Below are 21,390 nucleotides of genomic sequence, written 5' to 3'. Positions count from 1 at the left end.
AACATAAACCCACACGTCTGATTAGTTTGTAAATGTCGGTCTTGAGAATGTTTGACACTAATGAAGCTTCAGTTCTCTGAAATCCATTTCACGTGACAGCTGACAAATACACACACTTTGGATTTGACAGCTTTGCTTTCAGGAGGGTTCAGGGAAAGATCTAGCACTTTAAAAGCTCAGTTTGAAAGAACAGATCCACAGCACTGAACTGGAGGTAGAGATCCAACAAACAATACACAGGATTTATCATTAAATTAGAAAGATGGCCATGAATAATACTTGCCTTATACACCTAATGATAAAAGTATTAAAATTTTAATTAAATTAAAAAATCAGCTTTGCTATCACAGGAATAAATTACATTTTAAAATATATTCAAATAGAAAACATTTAATTTAAATGTAATAATAAGAGACTTCTTTCAAAACTATTTAAAAAAAATCTTACAGACCCCAAACTTTTGAATGGTATATGTAGCCCACATTGTTAATTATATTAATAATTAAAATACATGTAAAATATATAAACTATATTAAAATAGGAAACAGTTATTTTAAATTGTAATAATATTTCACAATATTAACTTTTTTTTATATGGTGTAATTCAGATCAGTTAAACTAAATAATACTTGCCTCATTGCCTTAATGATGAAAATATCTCAATTAAATTACATTTTTATAAATTCAATTTAAATTCAATTTCAAACTTTCATCATTAGTGGTATATGGCAAGTACTATTATTATTAGTATTATTATTATTGATAAAACAGTTCAATATTTATAATAATGGTGTCCTTGTCTGGGACAAAATGCTTTTGAAAAGCAGCAAAATAAATGATGAAGGCATGGTAGTTGGTGCCCTGAATTGGTGATTGGCTGAGAACTGGTGGGGCGGAGTTGTGTGTGATCACCTGATCAGTGGTTGGTGCAGTGCCACCAGGGAGGCGTGGATTGAGACGGAGATGACGGACAGGTGGAAGTAGTCAAACATGACGGGCAGGTGGTGGTGTAGGCCTTGGTGTGGATGGAAGTGCAAACCCAACGTCCTGCTGCTAATCAGAGGCACTGAAGAGAGATCCGCCAACCTAACACACAAAGACATGGACAAAATAACATCTCAGTCTAAATAAACATCTAAAGCTTTCCTGTAGCTCAAACAGGAGATCATGATGCAAGCAATGCCAAGGTCAGGGGTTCGATTCCAGGGAAAGCACAAACTGACAAAATATAAATGTGTACCTTGAATGCAATGTAACTTGCAATGTAATGTAAGTTCCATTCATACGCAATTCCGCATGTAAACGATGGAGCCCGGAAACAACATAATTGTGTAATTTTGCGGTGAAATTTTCTGGTCCAACATTAAAAATGTCATACACAGCAAAAAAAATAAAATAATAATTAATCTGTACTTGTGATTTGATATGTAAAAAATAACATAAAGATTATATATTATATAATATGTGATAGATGTAATTGTCTCAGGTCTGCAGAAGTAACAACTATACTAAGATGTGGAAGCCAGAGAAAAAGAGCAGGAGAAGAAGAGCTGAATACAGAAAACTCCTGAGATGGAGAGAGAGCATGAGGAGGAGAGTGAGATGGACAGGTATGGTAGTTAATGAGCTGGTCTCGCTGACGTCCCAGCAGAGCTCAGGGGCCACGGGGCCCGACCGCTGCTCTGGGGCTCCGCTGCAGGGAAGAGGCTCAAGTAATTGCTCTCATTTGTGCTGCTTTGAGATAGGTGTGTGTGTGTGTGTGTGTGTGTGTGTGTGTGTGTGTGTGTGTGTGTGTGTGTGTGTGTGTGTGTAAATGAGTATTTTAAGCTGAGGGCCATTGGTGCAGTTGCTCTTACTGTTCTTGATTAATATACGCACACAACCACACACACACACACACACAGAGAGATGAGACAAATTGCAGGAAAGAGGGAGGCAATTGCTGTGTTTGGAATGGAATACTTGCATATTTTGTTTTCAAATTTCATGTGAAATAGTATGCAAATGTATGCTACATTGCTCTCTCACTTCCTCATACAGTTGCATGTTTAATTCAGTGAGTTGTTTTCACCTTCTGAATGTTTTGTGTAACTATATGACTTACTAAATGTACTGAATATAGTGTGCTGTGTGAAATACCATCTTCCATAATACAATGCGCTTGATTTGATCTTCCTTTTCCCCTGTGATGGATGAAACAATATCAGAGGTGATTTTTATCTCTTTGTTGGCACTGATGCATTGAACTGCCAAATGTAAATATATTTAAAAAAATATATTTTATTAGATTGCATAACGTTTTAATTTTGACAAACTATTTTCTATCAAATGCCATAGGTATTTACACTTTATTTTAAGGTGACGTAGTTACATAAGTACTGAGATATTAATTAACTACATGTAGGCTACTTACTATAGAGTTACAGTTAGGGTTTGGTTTAGGGTTAGTTTCTTGTAATTATGCATAATTTACAGTTATAGTTAGTTCATGTAGTAACGTTCAACTACGTCACCTAAAAATAAAGTGTTACCCAGTAGGCTACTATTCCATACCAAACATACACAAAAGTGTCAAAAATTTGGGGTCAGCAAGATTTATTAAATATTTTTATTTATTTTTTATTTATTTATAATTTTATCTACATTAAATAAATCAAAAGAAACAGTAAAGACAAAAAAATTCACAGATTCCACAAAAAATATTAAGCAGCACAACTGTTTTTAACATTGATAATAATAATAATAATAATAATAATAATAATAATAATACATGTTTCTTGAGCAGCAAATCATCATATTAGAATGATTTCTGAAGGATCATGTGACACTGAAGACTGGAGTAATGATGCTGAAAATTCAGCTTTCAATCACAGAAATAAATGACATTTTATAACATATTCAAATAGAAAATTATTCTCTTTATTCTAATTTTTTTTAATAAAATTATTCTGAATTTTAATAATATTTAACAAAAATACTGCTTTTTGTAAATAGCAATGTAGTAAAAAAAAAAAAAAAAAAAACTAATGTCTGCAATGTTAAAAATCATGGTTGATACTGCTTCATTTTCATTCATCACTCTGTACATGGAAGATCAAGTGCATTGCATTGTGGGATACAGTACCCAGTGCAGTATGCTCTGCGTGTGCACTAAACATTTAGGGAAAGTAGTAGGTCATTCCCTGAATACTGAAGATCCACATACTGTGCAGAGTACCGACCACATATAGCAAAAATAGCATGATAGTATGCTATTCTGAACACAGGCAGTGATGATGCAGAGGGAGAAAATGTGGAAAAGTGAGAGAGGGACTCACTGCTGTTCACTGTCAGTGAAGTGCAGATCTAGTTTGAGCTGGACGTCCACCTCACCCATGGCTTCCTCCACCTGAGAGAAACACATCACCACACCTGTCAGTCATAACTAACTGCAGGTTTCAAAAACAGCACGATCTTTTCTACAGCGTTCCTGTTGTGATTGGTTGGTGTTGTGGTGTTGAGTGGTTGCATTATGTCTTTATGATCTCTACAGTTTGATTCTTAGATATGGCGGGACCCTTCGTCAGTGTTTATGCATCCAACTAGCAAAAAAATTATAAAAACCATAGCACACCATACCTCAAGTGATTTAAGGTTATATTCATTTCACATGCAATCATATGTCAAACATGTGCAAAAATAAGATGAAACACACACGTCTAAAGGACAAAAACGCAAATCTGAGCAGGCAGAGGTAAAAGAACAGCGTTATTTGAATCCTCCACTGTAGTATGCGACCTCATGCAGAATACAGCACTGTGATTGGATTAAGAGTTCATTCTCATGAATAATGCGGAGAAAAGTTCAGAAACTGATGACATAGATGCATACTCTCCAGCAACTGCAGCCAATAACCACTTAACACAAACACATGTTTATGTGTTCTCACATGTGCACACATATTTAAGGACCCTTCAAATAAAAACATGGTTTTAGCATGTGCTATTCCCACAGATTTCCTGTAGAAACAGAACATGTGACGTAGACAGAAGGTTTCACCCCGTTCTGAAACTGGTAGCTTGGAAATCCAGACCTAAATCTGAAAGATTAATGGTCTGGCATCGACTAATGAAAATCGGCCAGCTCGAGGGGCGGCACCAAGCATGCATTTGAAAATCTCACTGCACGCAATTGGATAACACTATGACCAATCACAACAAGCCCCACGCTTAGCTACCAGCGGAGCTAACTGGGAGATTAGACTCTTGCCGTATCCGGTCGGCAAAACGCCCTTCTTGCAAAGGAACGATTCGAGCGGCGTCTTCTGTTCCTCTTTTAGATAAAAAGCCAAGTCTAACTCGTTCATTGTAGCGGCCAAAGCCGTTTCAAACAACTGGTGTTCATCCATAGCCATCTTGCAATGTTTACTAATGACTTCGACGTGGCAGAGCTGTTGTCTTCTGTTTAGCTCGCCTCTGGCCCGCCTATATCAGATAACCCGATGTGATTGGTGCTGCTCGGATACAAGGGCATATTTAATGAGCATCATTACGCAACGCCAGAGTAAACTCGCTGAGCAAATTCAACTTGTGCTCTCGCGAGAACTCTGGATTTCCAGGGTAATAAACTGGTGTACTCCGCCGATCTTTGAAAACAAACAGGGCTACCCCAATTATTGATACACGGATTGATTGAACACACTCTGGGGAAATGGAAAGCTATTTTTAGACCTCTTATCTGAGGGGAGAGAGAGAGAGAGTGAGATGGAGTGAGACGGAGGAGAGCGGGCACAGATAACTGCTTCAAGGTTAATAAGAAAGATGGCCATAGAAATCTGATAAGACACTCTCCCACCCACAACTCCCTGCCTCTCTCTGTCTCTCTTTTTCCCATTTCCCATATTTCATAATGTCTAAAAATGAGCTGGTGTATCAGCAGGGTACAATCAGTCATAATATTTTAAATTATAATATAATATGAAGCTGTGGAATAATAAGTACACCACATGAAAAGTATTTGTCTTTGTTTTTGTATATGAACATTTTTGGTCATACTGATAGTGGACTGGCATTTCATCAGTGTTGATCAATAAAAGGTAATATAATTTAACAAACTGCACATGGGTTTTACATTTTTTAACAACTTACATGAACGAATATAACCTATTCTTGTGTTAGTACATATATACTAAAAAGTTAGTACACCCCTCATTAAAGGTGCAGTAAGTGATTTCTGAGAAACACTGTTGATATTTGAAATCAGCCCACACAAACACACCCCTCTCTTCATTGTTCTGCCCCCAAACTGCACAAACACTCAATGCAGTAGTGGATATCTCTTTATCATAGCTGAAGCTAAGGAAGGAAGATCAAAAGATGAATATACAGTACGCAAGAATATATTCAAGAAAGATTCTTGCACTTTCCTTCCTCTGACATTTTCTCTATTGTAATGTCTCTCAGCCATCTCTCTTTTTACAGTCTTTCTTCAAATCTCCCTCTTGCTCACTCTCTCTCTCCTCCCCCATCTTGAGTGGACACGCCCCCTACTGCTGATTGGCTCACTCTCTCCTCCCCCATCATGAGTGGACATGCCCCCTACTGCTGATTGGCTCACTCTCTCCTCCCCCTAACCCCATCTTGAGTGGACACGCCCCCTACTGTTGATTGGCTCACTCTCTCCTCCCCCATCATGAGTGGACACGCCCCCTACTGCTGATTGGCTGCTGTGCTGCTCGGTTGAATCCACTTTCAACAGTGTTTCTCAGAAATCGTCAGATACTGTACACTACCATTCAAATGTTTGGGGTCAGGAAGATTATTATTATTTTATTTTTTTAATTGATACTTTTAAAGTGACAGTAAAAGCTCTTATTTTGTTACAAAATATTTCTATTTCAAATTAATGATCTTTTGAACTTTCTATTCACAAGAATCGTGAAAAAAAAATGTACCACAGTTTTTACAAAAATATTAAGTTCTAAACAAATATAATGTTTTCAACATTGATAATAATAAGAAATGTTTCTTCAGCACCAAATCAGAATGATTTCTTCAGGATAATGTGACACTGAAATTTTGTTATTTTAAATTGTTGAAAAATATAATTTCACAATATTATTGTTTTCCCTGTATTTTTTATCAATTCAATGCAACCTTGGTGAGCATAAAAAATAAAGTTTTGAACAGCAGTGTATGCAAGTTTCCACCCTATAATATTTGCAATTTTCTGCATATTTTAAGTTAGAAGCATTTTGATTTAAGTAGGAACAAGTTCTTCTTATTCCATCTCACGCTGTATTCTGTGAAGCAGATGTTTTTAGTGGGATTTGAACCTACAACCTTTCAGCTTCCTTTTTTTTTTTCAATACTAGGTTGCTGATATCACCATAATCCACATGTTTTCAGAGCAGCAGGACACTCACCCTCTCACCGTCCAGCAGCAGGTGCACTCTGAAGCTCATGCGGTCCTCCAGGGTCACCTCCTCATTCCTGTACAGGATCTGAAAGATCCGACTGAACACTCCGCCATCATGAACCCCTGCGCTGCTGAAACTGCACTCGCCTGCCCGGAGGAAGACAGACAGACGGAGAGACGGAGAGAAAGAAGGTAGATTAGTTTCTCCCCCGTTCACATCAAAGCATCTCTGTGCACATCAAAGCACGTTCAGTGGTGGTTCCCAGCAGAAAGAGAGATGTAGACCTGTTTCATTCATATTCAGTGTGTTGTTTTCTGACAGTGTTTGGCAGGACTGATTGTGTGTGTGTTCGGGGTTATGAAATTGAGAGAAAACTAAAAATCAAATGAAAATACTTGTGGTTATGTCAGAGCATGGCCTGTATATCTCAATCTCAAAGTCCTATTATAGGTATTATATGTATTATATTCACACACACACATAAAAAAGTACATTATTTTGTAATTTATTTCATTTAGTTAAGTAATGTTGCAGTGCATTGTTTATAATTGTTTTAGAAACCACACACAACAAATTTACAAACTTTTTGTAATTTATTTTATTTAGTTAATTAATGTCGCAGTGCAATTCTTTTTTTTTTATTAAGAAAACAACCCAAAAAGTGCAATGTTTTGTCATTTATTTTAGTTCATTAAGTTATTTTGCACTGCAAAGTTTTAAAAATATTTTAAGAAACCCCCAAAAAAGTACGTTTTGTCATTTATTTTATTTTATTCCATTTAGTTAAGTAATGTTGCAGTGCAATAATTATAAATGTTTTAGAAACCACACACAAAAACACACTTTTTTTAAATGTATTTTATTTTATTTAGTTAAGTAATGTCGCAGTTCACACCACACGTTAAAAAAAAACAGTACAATGGTTAGTCTTTTATTTTATTTTGAATTTTAGTAAGTTAAATAATGTTGCAGTGTAATGTTTTAAAAAATATTTTAGAAACCACACTTACCAATTCGGGATGCGCCCGAGGTTACATTAATAGCCAAGACGTTTTCTAGCAAATTACATTAATTGATTAGGATGAAATGGTAAGAGAATCATGTTAGTCAGCCATGATTAGCCTACATTTATATCCAACAACAATACAGAATTTTTCATATTCGCGTGAACTCTTTTCATTTCTCCAGTTGAATTTTAGCAGAAACATATCTGAGAAAAGTTTCAAGAGCAAGGAAAGTTTCCAAGGAGAGAAAATCATGAATCTGTCCATCAAATCCAGCATTACTCATCCTGTTTTTCTCTAGCCACTAAAACAGCCACCATCAAGGCCATAACCATGAAACGGTGGCCACTGGCTCCACATCCACCCGGAGAGAGATCCTGTTTGTGACGGATGACAGCACCTCAGTGGGGTTTCTCTTCATTGGAGAGGATGATAGCATGTGTCAGAGAGGTGCTGAGCAGAACAGTGAGGGTCTCGGGTGAAGACAGACCCCTGCTGAGTCTGTCTGTCTCTTGCCTCTTTCTGTCTGTCTCTCTCTTTCTATATCTTTGTTCCTCGCTGCGTGCCACCAAAACAGATCTGCAGTGTGCCAATGCCTCAGAGACACAGAGAGAGAGAGTCGGAGAGTAGAGTCGAATCTTGCCAGAGGAGTCATGGTGTGTGTTTGATGGAGGGGAAGATTCAGAAATCGAGAAAAAAAGATGATGGATCAGGTCAGTGTGTTCAGAGTGACTATTTCGAGCCGCCTGACAGCAGTATGGAAATTCACAGCACTGCACTGTAATGCGGCATATTGTATAATCTATGATATTCCTTAAAGGGATAGTTCACCCAAAAATGTATATGTTGCCATTATTTACCTTTAGCTTGTTAAAAACCTGGATGAATTTTATAGAACAAGAAAAGCGAATATCCTGGACACTATTTTCAATATAATGAACATAAAGGAGGCCTGGGACTGTCAAGCTCCAAAATAATGAAATTATCAATAAAAATGATCCATAAAGTAGCCCATATGACTTGTCTTTTGAAGTCTTTTGAAGTCAAATGATAGCTTTATCTGATGAACAAACTGAAATTTAAGACATTTTTTTAATACTTCCAACTTTAAGACTTAAAGAGGATCTATTACACGTTCAGCTTTCTTTAGTGTGTAACGTTGCTGTTTTAGCATGAAAAAGGTCTGCAAAATTACAAAGCACAAAGTCACTCCAAAGGGAGTTATTATTTCTGAACTTCCTGAAATACCTCGATTGTAGTCTTGAGTTTACTACCAGGAACTTACACGCCACTGTATTTTGGTACAAAAATGTCCTAAGGAGCGAAACACACCCAAAGCAGTTGATCAATCACAACACACTGGTCCAGCCGACCAATCAGAGCACATTGCGGTTTTTAGAAGGAGGGGCTTCATAGAGACAGGAATTAGACCGAGTCAAGCCTTTGTTCCTTGTGTAACCTGTCCTACTCGACCCGCTCCGAGTGGGATTTGAACCGGGGATTCCAGCGTGGGAGGCAAGCGCGCTAACAAGGATGCTAAAGACCGCAGCCTCTAGCATCAGTCGCTAGCTACACTCACCCCACTAAACCTCACTCCCATCCGGGTCACGGCACCAATGCAACCCCTCTGGTTCTATTCGCACCACTCACAGCGGGATTTGAACCTGTGTTTCCGGCATGGGAGGCAGGTACACTAACAAGGCCGTTAAAATCTGCAGCAGCTAACACCTCTTAAAGGCAGGGGAGTGAGGTTTACACACTGGGCTCTTATTGGCTTACGTCTGTTACACCCACACAAAGCTATCATATGACTTCAGAAGACTTGGAATAACGTGAACAAGTCATATAGGCCACAGAGACCCAAGCATTGATATCCATTCTTTTTGTTGTTGTTGTTGTTGTTTTAGCCTTAAATATGTCTGTAGGAAGCCTTTAAAAACTCATTTAAAACTATGTTAAGGCAAAATTTGCATTGAACTATAATTTGGAAAACATTGCAAAATTTCACCACTACATTTTGATACAGTAAGTGAAAGTTTGGAATTCAAGACATTAAGCATTTTGCCATCACTAGACAAATATATCTATATATATATATATATATATATATATATATATATATATATATATATATATATATACATATAAATAAAAACATGTCAAATACTTTGTTAACAGACTAAATAAATGTGTTCCAAAAGTGTTAAGTGTTTCCCCCATATTTAGTCAAATTAGACAAACCGTGTAATTCTGATATGGTGAGACTCTGAGGGATAGACTACTTTTGTGGTTCTTTTGTGTCTCCAATATTCAAAATTTCTCCTTTTGTGTTTCACAGCTGAAAGAAAGCCATACGAGTCTGTAACAGTGTGGCGCCGGTGAGTAAATGAGAGCATATGCTTCTGGTTGTATTGTTCTAGTGCTGATGCTGATCCAACATTTGTCACTATATATGCAAAAACTTTTGATACAGGAAGATTTTTTTTTTAGCAACATTTACAAAGTATACTTGTTCATTTATTAGTCGCTTGTATAAGAGTGTCTGTTAAATGAACAGATTTCAATTTCAATTGGTACCATCTTATGTATTTCACAGCAACTCCTGCAAATACTGTTAGGATGGTGTTTTTGGACACAGCAGCATGGGATTATGAATCAGGACAGTGTGTTTCTGATGAGCATCACAGAGAGACTGAACAGGACAGTTTCTGCTGCTGTCTGAGTGCAGTATGGTAATTCACTGCACTGCAATCTGACATGTTGTACAGTCAGAATTAGCATTTATGTCTCTAGGGCTTTATTATCATATGATGTGGCATGTGATTCATTCTTTTCATACTTATAATAGTGTCCGTGTTGTATGAAGCTGGAAGTGTTACACTGCTTTACCTTTTTTACATGTGATAATGACAGGAATAATGTGCATAATTATTAATACAGAACAGGAAGCATCCTAAGCATCTCAGGTTGAGGAAGAACTTGTGAGGGACGAACCAAAACGGAGTACCGGATGGCATTTTAAAACTGGAAATGAAATCACTTCAGAGACAGAATGACTGACAGATCCAAAATGGCCGCTGATGCCAGTGTGTGTGACAGTTTTATTCAGACCATTGCTGGCATTCAGTCAAAGAGCAGCGCCAAGACTCAATGTCAGACAGAGGCCGTAGAGTTTTGCTGCCAAAACACACACGCACACGCACACACACACACACACACACACACACACACACACACACACACACACACACACACACACACACACACACACACACACACACACACACACACACACACACACAGACACAGAGACAGACACAGAGACAGAGACATACTGTAAGTCCTCAATAAAGACATTAAGATAAGCCAAAGAAAAAACTGCTGATCTCATAAACTGAAAAAATGAGCAACTGAATGAACAGGAAATACTTAATTTATCAGAGTCCTGGTTTTGTTGTTGTCCTTTGTTTTTTTTTTGTGTGTGTGTCTGTATTAAAAAAATGCTGTTTAACACAATTTACATTAAGGTCCCATTAGTTGACATTAGTTAATGCATTAACTAGCATTAACTAGCAATGATCAAGACATTTGTTAATATTTATTAATCTCTGTTAATGATAATTAATAAAAAATGCAGCTGTTCATTGTCAGTTCAGTTAGCTCAGGTCCATTAAAAAATATTAACAGATGCACCTTTTAATGTAAATAATAATAATAATGCGTTACATTTATAAAGCTCTTTTATAGGTACTCAAAGCGCTTTTACATATGGAAGGGGGAATCTCCTCAACATTAACACATTAATTTGAATAATGTATCATTAAATGTTGAAATTAACATTAACTAAGATTAATAAATGCTTTATTTGTTCATTCATGTTAACCAATGTGTTAACAAATGGAACCTTATTGTAAAGTGTTACTGACATTTATAGTCTTACAAAATAAATGCTGTTTTTTACTTTTTATTCATCAAAAAAAAAAAATCACGGTTTTATCATGGCTTCCAGTACAATTGTTTTTAACATTGATGCTAATGAGAAATGTTTCTTGAGCAGCAAATCAGCATTTCAAAGTGATTTATGAAGGGTCATGTGACACTGAAGACTAGAGTAATGGCGTATTCTGCAGAGAATGTAATGTGAAGAAATGTGTCTTTTTATACTATTCAGACAGCAGACATCCAAAAACAAACTTCTAGTCTTGTTAGTGCCTCGCACATAAAGATGAAAGTGTGCCCAGAAGCTCATTACGGTGAAGTGATGTGTTCAGACGGCAGTATTTGATCTGTAGTTCATAGTGTGCTGCAACACAAGTATCTGAGGCCTTATTGAACAAACATTTCACTTTCAGAAGCATGCTAACTCACTTTCTTACTACTGTGAAAGCAAAATTGTAAGTAAACAGCAGTATGGGTAAAAACAGTGAAGTAATGAAGTAAAATGAATGTGTTTGGTAAGATATGACAAAGGTTTCTTGACAATATTGTGTTAAATAATAGTAAATAATATGAAGTGCTGTCAACTGATTCTGGCTGGTGTGTGTGTGTGTGTGTGTGTGTGTGTGTGTGTGTGTGTGTGTGTGTGTGTGTGTGTGTGTGTGTGTGTGTGTGTGTGTGTGTGAGAGAGAGAGAGAGAGACCAGAAGCTGTGAATGTTGTGAAAACAGACTATATTTTCACCTGACACAACATGCGCCCATGTCCCGGACTGCCATCAGATGGCCATAAAACTAAAGCCATCTTTAGATTACTGTTTTGAGTGTGTGCTGAGAATGTGAGAAGAATGTAAGTTAGTACACAGAACAGGACACACAGGTAACCTAAATTACATAGTGTGTATGTTTGTGTAATCAGGTGAGGGGGTTCAGGTCACAGAAAACCATGAGAAAATGTCACGCAGCAAAACTATAACATCAGCAAATGTAAACCTTTATGTTTAATATAGAATACGCCAATGAGAGGCCATGAATTTAGACATCCCACCCTGCAAATCAAATTTCCTGGAGTTGAGGGCTGTCTTCTCGACAATAATGCAATATATATATATAAAATAGCTTTGAGTATTTCACCCAAACAAATAGTAGTTTTTTTAAATATCTTTTTTGTTTTCAACAGAAGAAAGAAACTCATAAAGGTTTGGAACAACTTGAGGGTGAGTAAGTAATGACAAAATGTTCATTTTTGGGTGAACTATCTATCCCTCTAAACCATTTGACCCTATGAATCACCCATAGTTCAAGCCAGGATTGTCAGGTCCACGTTTTTGTTCCTACACCAAACGTTATTTGTAGGGCGCCTCCCAATCAGTAATCGCAAAGAGCTTTGTGCTTTGTTACTTCTGATTAGAAAAGTCTCAGATTTAAAATTCTGTCCATTTTATCACAAAATTCAAACAATGGCGATTTGGCGTAATGTACTGCCTCGCAGAGCGCTAGTCTTACTCTTTTGATCCACTTATGACACGAAAAAAACACAAAAAAAACATGCATGAACATGAACACGGAACACCAAAAGGTAGGCTATGTTAAAAGATACAGTACAACTTATAAAAAATGTATAATGTCTCATGTAATCGCTCAATCGTCGTTTCAACCGCGAAAAGACGTAAAACAGCTTAAACTTGCATTACCTCAGGAAAGGTAGGCTATGTTTACAGTTCATTAGTTATCTATAAAAACACTAGAGATGAGTTTATTTACTGTTAATTATGTTTGAATAAATGTAATTATGAAGACAGGTATTTATGCAAACTACCTTAAGTGCAACTGTTGTAAACATTTCAATTTTTTATTTGAGTGCAATGATTATAGGCTATCTGAAAATGAATAGCAGTTCAATATAACAGATTAGTAGGCTCTGTTGCTCATTTTAACCTAAAAAATTATAGCAATATTACAAAAGAGGGTTCCCTGTAAACTTTACATAATGAGATATACAGTGAGGAAAATAAGTATTTGAACAACCTGCTATTTTGCAAGTTCTCCCACTTAGAAATCATGGAGGGGTCTGAAATTGTCATCGTAGGTGCATGTCCACTGTGAGAGACATAATCTAAAAAAAATATCCAGAAATCACAATGTATGATTTTTTAACTATTTATTTGTACGATACAGCTGCAAATAAGTATTTGAACACCTGAGAAAATCAATGTTAATATTTGGTACAGTAGCCTTTGTTTGCAATTACAGAGGTCAAACGTTTCCTGTAGTTTTTCACCAGGTTTGCACACACTGCAGGAGGGATTTTGGCCCACTCCTCCACACAGATCTTCTCTAGATCAGTCAGGTTTCTGGGCTGTCGCTGAGAAACACGGAGTTTGAGCTCCCTCCAAAGATTCTCTATTGGGTTTAGGTCTGGAGACTGGCTAGGCCACGCCAGAACCTTGATATGCTTCTTACAGAGCCACTCCTTGGTTATCCTGGCTGTGTGCTTTGGGTCATTGTCATGTTGGAAGACCCAGCCTCGACCCATCTTCAATGCTCTAACTGAGGGAAGGAGGTTGTTCCCCAAAATCTCGCAATACATGGCCCCGGTCATCCTCTCCTTAATACAGTGCAGTCGCCCTGTCCCATGTGCAGAAAAACACCCCCAAAGCATGATGCTACCACCCCCATGCTTCACAGTAGGGATGGTGTTCTTGGGATGGTACTCATCATTCTTCTTCCTCCAAACACGTTTAGTGGAATTATGACTAAAAAGTTCTATTTTGGTCTCATCTGACCACATGACTTTCTCCCATGACTCCTCTGTATCATCCAAATGGTCATTGGCAAACTTAAGACTGCCTTGACATGAATGGGGTGGACAGGTGTCTTTATGCAGCTAACGACCTCAAACAGGTGCATCTAATTTAGGATAATAAATGGAGTGGAGGTGGACATTTTAAAGGCAGACTAACAGGTCTTTGAGGGTCAGAATTCTAGCTGATAGACAGGTGTTCAAATACTTATTTGCAGCTGTATCATACAAATAAATAGTTAAAAAATCATACATTGTGATTTCTGGATTTTTTTTTTTTAGATTATGTCTCTCACAGTGGACATGCACCTACGATGACAATTTCAGACCCCTCCATGATTTCTAAGTGGGAGAACTTGCAAAATAGCAGGGTGTTCAAATACTTATTTTCCTCACTATATATATATTATTTCTTAATATAGAAGTAGTTATTTTAGCTGTTGAACTGTAATGACTTGATATAAATTTAGAATAGCATAGTAAACACTTTCTTTCACTTTCAAAATCTTTGACATCAATGTTGAACAAATCTTATTTTGCTCTCATTTACTTTGTCTATCTTTTTTTTAGTTTTAGTGCATAATTGATAATTTGTCAGACTTCAGCATCATATCTAGATGGTAAAGACTTTATCTCTGTTTGAGTCTCTCTCTCTCTGTCCTCTAAAGGCTGTATTTTTGTCTCAGAAAACTTTGTGTCTGAGTGGTTTATTCTCCACATTTATTTTTAACTGCAGGAGTAGAAAAACAGTGAGGGGAATCCTCCCAAAAGCTTCTTGGAAAGAGCCCTCGACTGAAACCCTGGAGCAGACTCTTCTGATGGGCTTCACTATTGTCCTGTATCCATTAAAACAAGGTATAGACTGAATACCTGTAACCAAAATGATTAAAGTGCTCACAAACAAATGCATTGTGCATAATAACAGTGCTTGCAGCAAATTCGACAATAATTGTCTCTAAAATTGTTGTTCAGGAGGTGAATTAAAATTTGAAGTGCTGCTTTAATGGTCACAGTGGCCCTGTTAATGGAATAAATTCATAGAAGCATCTCCTCATAGAAGATTTTAGTATGCTGAGAGTCTAAAACTCTCGGATGATGCATCTCGAATCCAAACCACCACCACCACTAAACATAATAAATCTAAATCAAAAGAATGTAGATACACTCACTAGCCAGTGTCACTGACTGATTAGTTGCATATTCTCTGACACATAAACTAATGGAGACAATGAAACAACACAAAGTAAAAAAGGTCAACATAGGTCAGTATAAAGTTCTCACCTGTGTATCCAGGTGTTGTGGCAGTGATTCTGTGGGGAACCCGAGGAGACACGCGTAGACCTGCCCTCACCTGATAGAAGCTGCAAGTGACAGAATTATTGAAGCATTATAGATTTTATTCACAGATTACCCAGAATTAGACCTCATTTGACGAATCATCATCAGATATGTACAAGTTTGCAGTTAAAAGAGACAAACCAAAACACAGAGCAAGTAACTGTGTGTCTGAAATAGATGATGTCCTTGCTTAAAAAACCCCAAATAGCATTAACATAAAATCAAGATATAAAATAAAATCATATTTCTTTTTTCCCTTTTTATTCATATTTCTTTTTTCATTGAATAATATACATTTCTTGAAACCTATGTAATCATGAAGTTTCAATTAATTATGGTTAATTTAATGTTTTGACACTTATATGGTAATAATATTTCACAATATTTTTACTGTATTTGATCAAATAAATGCAGCCATGGTGTGCTTGTTTTAAAAACATTTAAAAAATATGAATTATTCCAAACTTTTAGAATAATTTTCAGTGTATATAGTATACATAAAAATTAAAACACATTGAATTCTATATAAACCAAGCTTTGGTTTTCTAATAAAAGACTGTGGGATGCTCTTCCCAACCATACTGGTAAATTTCTCTACAAATGTGACTAAATTATTAATCCCTTCAGGACAAAATGGCAATAAATAATGGATATAATGCATGTACCTATACCATTTACACTGAGCAAGACCGAGATAAACAGCTGTTTTATCTGGTCAGTGTGAAATCTTATGCAGTGAATCTCTATTTGATCATAAATAATGATGATGAATTAATGTGAAAGCTTAGTCGGCATGTTCAGACGGCCCAGACTCCATCAGGGGGATTGTACAAAGGTCACCTTGGCCAGTGTAGTGACTGCGGATGCATGTTAAATGTTGAAGCACTTCACAGATCATACTCTCTGGAGCTCCTGGATTGAGTTGGGTCATCCCTGTACTTCACATCAGCTCCGCAAGAACATCTACACCACAGTATGTTGACAGTACATGCTAACATATGTCTAACATAGTTCCACGCTGAAATGTTACCATAACACTTGCTCACGTTAATACATGTCTACAGCATGCTGCAACAAAACACACATGCACTGCTAAAGTGCTAAAAGTGTCAATAGCATGCACTAAAATGTCTGTAGCACATGCTAAAACATGTCTGCAGTGCAGTACAAGCTACGACATGTTTGAAATACATGATGCACTGTTGGAGCATGTGCTAAAATGTCTGTAGCGCATGCTAAAGCATGTTTACAGCGTAACACAAGCTACAACATGTCTGAAATGATATAGCACCTGTCTGTAGCACATTAAAACATGCAGTGCTGATTGCTGCTGAAAACAACAGCTTCTTGCTAGCGTTTACACAAAAAAATAAGCAATTTTGAAAGTTTTGTAAATTTCCCACATGGAATTAAAGTTGGCATGGAATGGAAGCGCCATTATTCTTTCCTTCCCTATTGTGATATATATTTAGGTGTAACGGGTTCTGGAATAAGAAAAAATGTGACTTGATTTTGTCCTTGGGAATTGATTGGATCATATGAAGTTGGACATTGCTAACTAAATGGAAGCAGTATTGCATTTTTGGAAGCATATGAATTAAAAAAAAAAATTAAATTGCGGGAAAATTGCTTACATACATTATATCGCCTGTGCGTGTCTCGTCATATCCGTGAATCAAGAAACGTTTCTCCGGATATTTTGACGTGTGTCTGGTGTGGGAGTGGCATAGGTTTGTGTCACAACGAGCGGAAAAGGTTGGCATGGAGCAGCGAAATATCCAACCTCCAGAGAATGACCCATTTAAATAAAACGCCAAACAGAGGAGAGTCTGCTGGCAACAAGAAAACCCGACAGAGCTCGTAATAAAACAAGAATCAACATCGGCTTGACTTTTCGGAGATGCCGAGAACTGAGGGATTTGAATAGATGCGGAGATGGTGTTTTTATTACTCAACAGGTAAGGTATTTTATTGAACAGATAAACTGTCATATGTAGCTCTCTAACAAAGTTCATTGTAAAGCATTATCTATTGTGGAGGGTCATTTCATTATAGTTGTTGTAGCGCTGTACTAAAGGGTGGAGCTAGACTCACTGCAGAACGTTGATTGGTTTACAGAGAATCGTCACTTGCGTGTGCTAGAGGAATGACAACACTAGAGCTGCCATTTTTAATATACAGTTGAAACACAATTGACAAACAGCATGCATTTAGCATGTGAGTGATTTTGACTACTTTTATGGTGCTTTTTTATAGTTTTTAAAGCTTAAAGCTTCAGCCTCAGTTCATTTTAATTACAAAGAAAAACTGTATTAAATGTCCCTTTCTGTTCCACAGAGAAAATGATTTGGAACAACCTGACGGTGAGTAAAATATAACATATTTGTTTATTTGTTCTTTTCTGTTTCACCAAATCCACATCTTCTTCAACCACATACCACACACACTCACACCAACGAATGACTGCTCATCTAATACTTCATTCCCAAACAGATTCTCCGTGCTCACTAACGTATTCTATTGGGCTCCACCAGACACATATAGGCTAACATTGTATTAGTTCAATCTGTCCCGTTCTATTGTTAGATGCTTCTCTTCAGAGCAGGGACTACTGTACATACAGTTGCTGTAAAAACAAACAGTATATAACAGCAGTCTGTGTCTTCTGGGGATTATTTCAGAGGAGATTCAGAGGTTTAGCTTTCTGCTTTATGGAGGGGGAAGGGGCAGTCAAATCTCTGCAAAGCTGATGTTTCAGCCAACAGCCTTGCTTTAATCTCAGAGCAAACGCGGTGAGCTGAACAACATTATGAGTGACCTCTCCTCCATCACAACCTCTGCTTCACACAGCTGTCAGGAGACTGGTTGAGGATAGAGAGGAAATAGTATTCTAGATCTGGTGTCTAATGAGACGTAACCGACTTTAGATGTACTGCTAGAGTCAGGATGTCTAGCTTTATTGTAGATTCGTAGACTCGTTTTATCCAAGTCACAGAGCAAACTTGTTAGGTTCTTTTTTTAGAAACTGTTTATCACCCTTGTTGATTACCTTTGTGTTAGCTCTGCCCGCTTCTTAAAGGCAACATGAACTTTCTCTGTTATTAACAATGCCTTTAGCATTCTGTGGTCTTCAAGTCTTTCTATGGAAGTTGTCTACGAGTTCAGTAATCATGTAGTGTGATGTGTATTCAATATGAATATTTTTCGTTTATTCATCTGCCAGTCTTTTGTGTTATAAAATAACAGTGCACAGAATGTGTACAAATTAACTGGCAACTCCACTGTTAACACTCACAACAATTTAAATGAATTATGACCAATAGCAATTATTCAAAAACATTTTTGTGCACTGATGCAATTTGTACAGTAACACCAGGAATATTTTTTAAATACGATAAATAATTAAGTTTGTGTTAACTACCCATCTTTAAATGGGTAGTTAACACAAGCTTTTTTTCATTAACCTCAAGTTTTTGGTAATTTTAATTGTATGTAAAATAGAAAGTATCAATGTAATGTCCTATATAATTGGCCCATTTTAATCTCCTTTTTGCCTTCGCCAATTCATTTTAAACGGACCTGCAGAATTTTTGACATGAATTATTCTTTTCCATTGTCATAAAAAACTTGTGTAATTATAAAATAATTAGTAAAATGTTGTTTACACTTTTTAAAATGTATATTTAGTGTATACATTAATTTTTTATATATATTTAGCCATATTTAAATATACACTGCCATTCAAAAGTTTGGTGTCAGTAAGACTTTGTAACATTATAAATGTCTTTACTATTTCAAAGAAATGCTGTTCTTTTGAACTTTCTCTTCATCAAAGAATCCTGAAAAGAAGTAGCACGGTTTCCACAAAAATATGCAGCACAACTGTTTTCAACATAATAATAATAATAAATGTTTCTTGAGCAGCAAATCATCATATTAGAGTGATTTCTGAAGGATCATGTGACACTGAAGACTGGAGTAATGATGCTGAAAATTCAGCTTTGCATCACAGGAATGAATTACATTTTAAATACATATAAATAGAAAAAGTTTAATCAAATGAATTAGCATAAGGGACTTCTCTTAAACATTAAAAAAGTCTTACCAACCCCCAACTTTTGAACAGTAGTATATACCAAGCCAATTATCTTTAATGTCAACGCCTCATCCAAACCCTGAATTAGCACCAAAGTGACTGTAGTAGAACTTCCAGAAGAATCATAAAAGTCATGTTAGGCAGCACAATTTTGTCCCTGAACCTCAAATTAGTTCCTAGTCAGATCTCTATATGCTGCATAGTTAAAAATCAGTGACCTGTAAAGTCATTGAATTCCCTGTAGACTTCACCTGCTGCTCGCAGCAAGGGTGTAATTGATTTGGCTTGAACCAATGACAGGAAAATAATTTACAAAAACAGCAAAAATCAATCATTAATTTACCAGTCTACTGAACCGAACACCTTCATGTGTTGCCTTATGGTCTTAGCGGGGAGGTGTATATGAAAACAGTGTTTAACACTCAGTCCACACCACGAGCGAGCTGTACCTCACTGTTATAACAATCAGTAAAGATGTCAATATCGCAAACAACACAGCTTCAGACATTTGCAGTGTAGACAACTTTTTTTGGTTATAGTCAAAGCAATCTAGTTTTTTGCTTTTGCAGTGTAGATAATGGGTGCATTGACAGTGTTACAGAGTGGTTATTTTTCTAGTAACTTCATTAAGGTAAAGTGTAAGGTGTAAATAACAATGTTATTAGCAAGGAAGATTCTCTCCTCAAGAAATAGCTTGCATTTCTGCCAATATGCCTAGACATGATATGCTTGTAGCTAAAAATAACAGCCTCATTACTTTTCTATGGGAATATTGTCAGTAAACGATTTTTTTACATGAAACATACAGAGAAGTGTGATATATATATATATATATATATATATATATATATTTATTTATTTATTTATTTATATTTATTTTATTTTTTTGCACCAATGGTGGTACCAAATATATTCCCTTTATATACGTTTCAGCTTCACTCTCCCTGACTGCTATTCGTCTAACAAACTCATGCCATTGGTTGAGTGAATGTTATGTCTCAGCCAATCAGGCTGTTCAAACAGATTGCATTTTCATTTGGTGTCACTAAAGCCTCATTTACACTGTCAGTGAAATGTGACCCAATTCCGATTTTTTGGTCATATGTGACAAAGATCGGATGTGTTCTATGACCGTGTAAACAGGAAAAAAACGCATGCATTCGGATATTTCGAGATCGGTTTCAAGCCTCATTCATATGTGGAAATAAAGCAGATATAAATCAGATATGTGCCAATGCAACTGTCATGTAAACAGGCGGATTGGATTTTCTGAGGCATTAGGCTATCTCCGCGGTTTAATGACGAGAGCAACCCCGTCTACGTCGTGTCGTCGTAGGAGAGGAATGTGGACAAACGTTGACACAACATATCAAAGATTGGCTTGCTCATCCTAAAATTTCGGACCCAGTACTGCTCCTCGTTAAAGCCCGTCACGATCTCATGAAAATGCGTATCTAGCACGAATTGTATTTCTCGTGCCATTTATATGGCAAAAATTGTTTTCATGATGAGATTGTGTTGTATGTTCACACCAGTCCTGCAATGATGGCCCTTTTCGTTCTCCTCTGCCTCAAAATCATGGTGATGTTTGGCGAACTTCGCATATATCGCAAAGCTAGCATCAAGCATATTTTGCGTTCGTCCCTCTGTGCAAAACCCCCTTTAAGCATGCGCGATGTTTCTGATAGTATGTCAAGTGTAAACACATTAAACGGACGTTAAAAAAAAGAGGATATAGGCAACAAATCAGAATTGGGCATCAAGATCTGCAGTGTAAACGAGGCCTAATAGCCTAGAAAAAAATCTCTGGAATTGCAT

General features: G+C 36.8%; 1 protein-coding gene across 1 annotated transcript in view; it reads right to left on the bottom strand.

Annotated features, from left to right (window-relative positions):
• Window positions 1-21,390, bottom strand: part of fam135b (family with sequence similarity 135 member B) — a 63,648-nt gene that overhangs the window by 28,185 nt on the left and 14,073 nt on the right. Inside the window, exons 3-6 of the mRNA XM_084131980.1 lie at window positions 15,420-15,499; window positions 6,404-6,543; window positions 3,318-3,388; window positions 913-1,086 (exon numbers count right to left, since the gene is read on the bottom strand). Of these exons, the coding sequence (XP_083988106.1) occupies window positions 913-1,086; window positions 3,318-3,388; window positions 6,404-6,543; window positions 15,420-15,499 (465 nt within the window). The remainder of the gene's footprint in view (window positions 1-912; window positions 1,087-3,317; window positions 3,389-6,403; window positions 6,544-15,419; window positions 15,500-21,390) is intronic.

The sequence above is a fragment of the Abramis brama genome (assembly GCF_963993115.1).
Source record: "Abramis brama genome assembly, chromosome: 12".
Classification (NCBI taxonomy): Eukaryota; Metazoa; Chordata; class Actinopteri; order Cypriniformes; family Leuciscidae; genus Abramis; species Abramis brama.
This window is presented reverse-complemented; position numbering and strand designations above follow the sequence as displayed.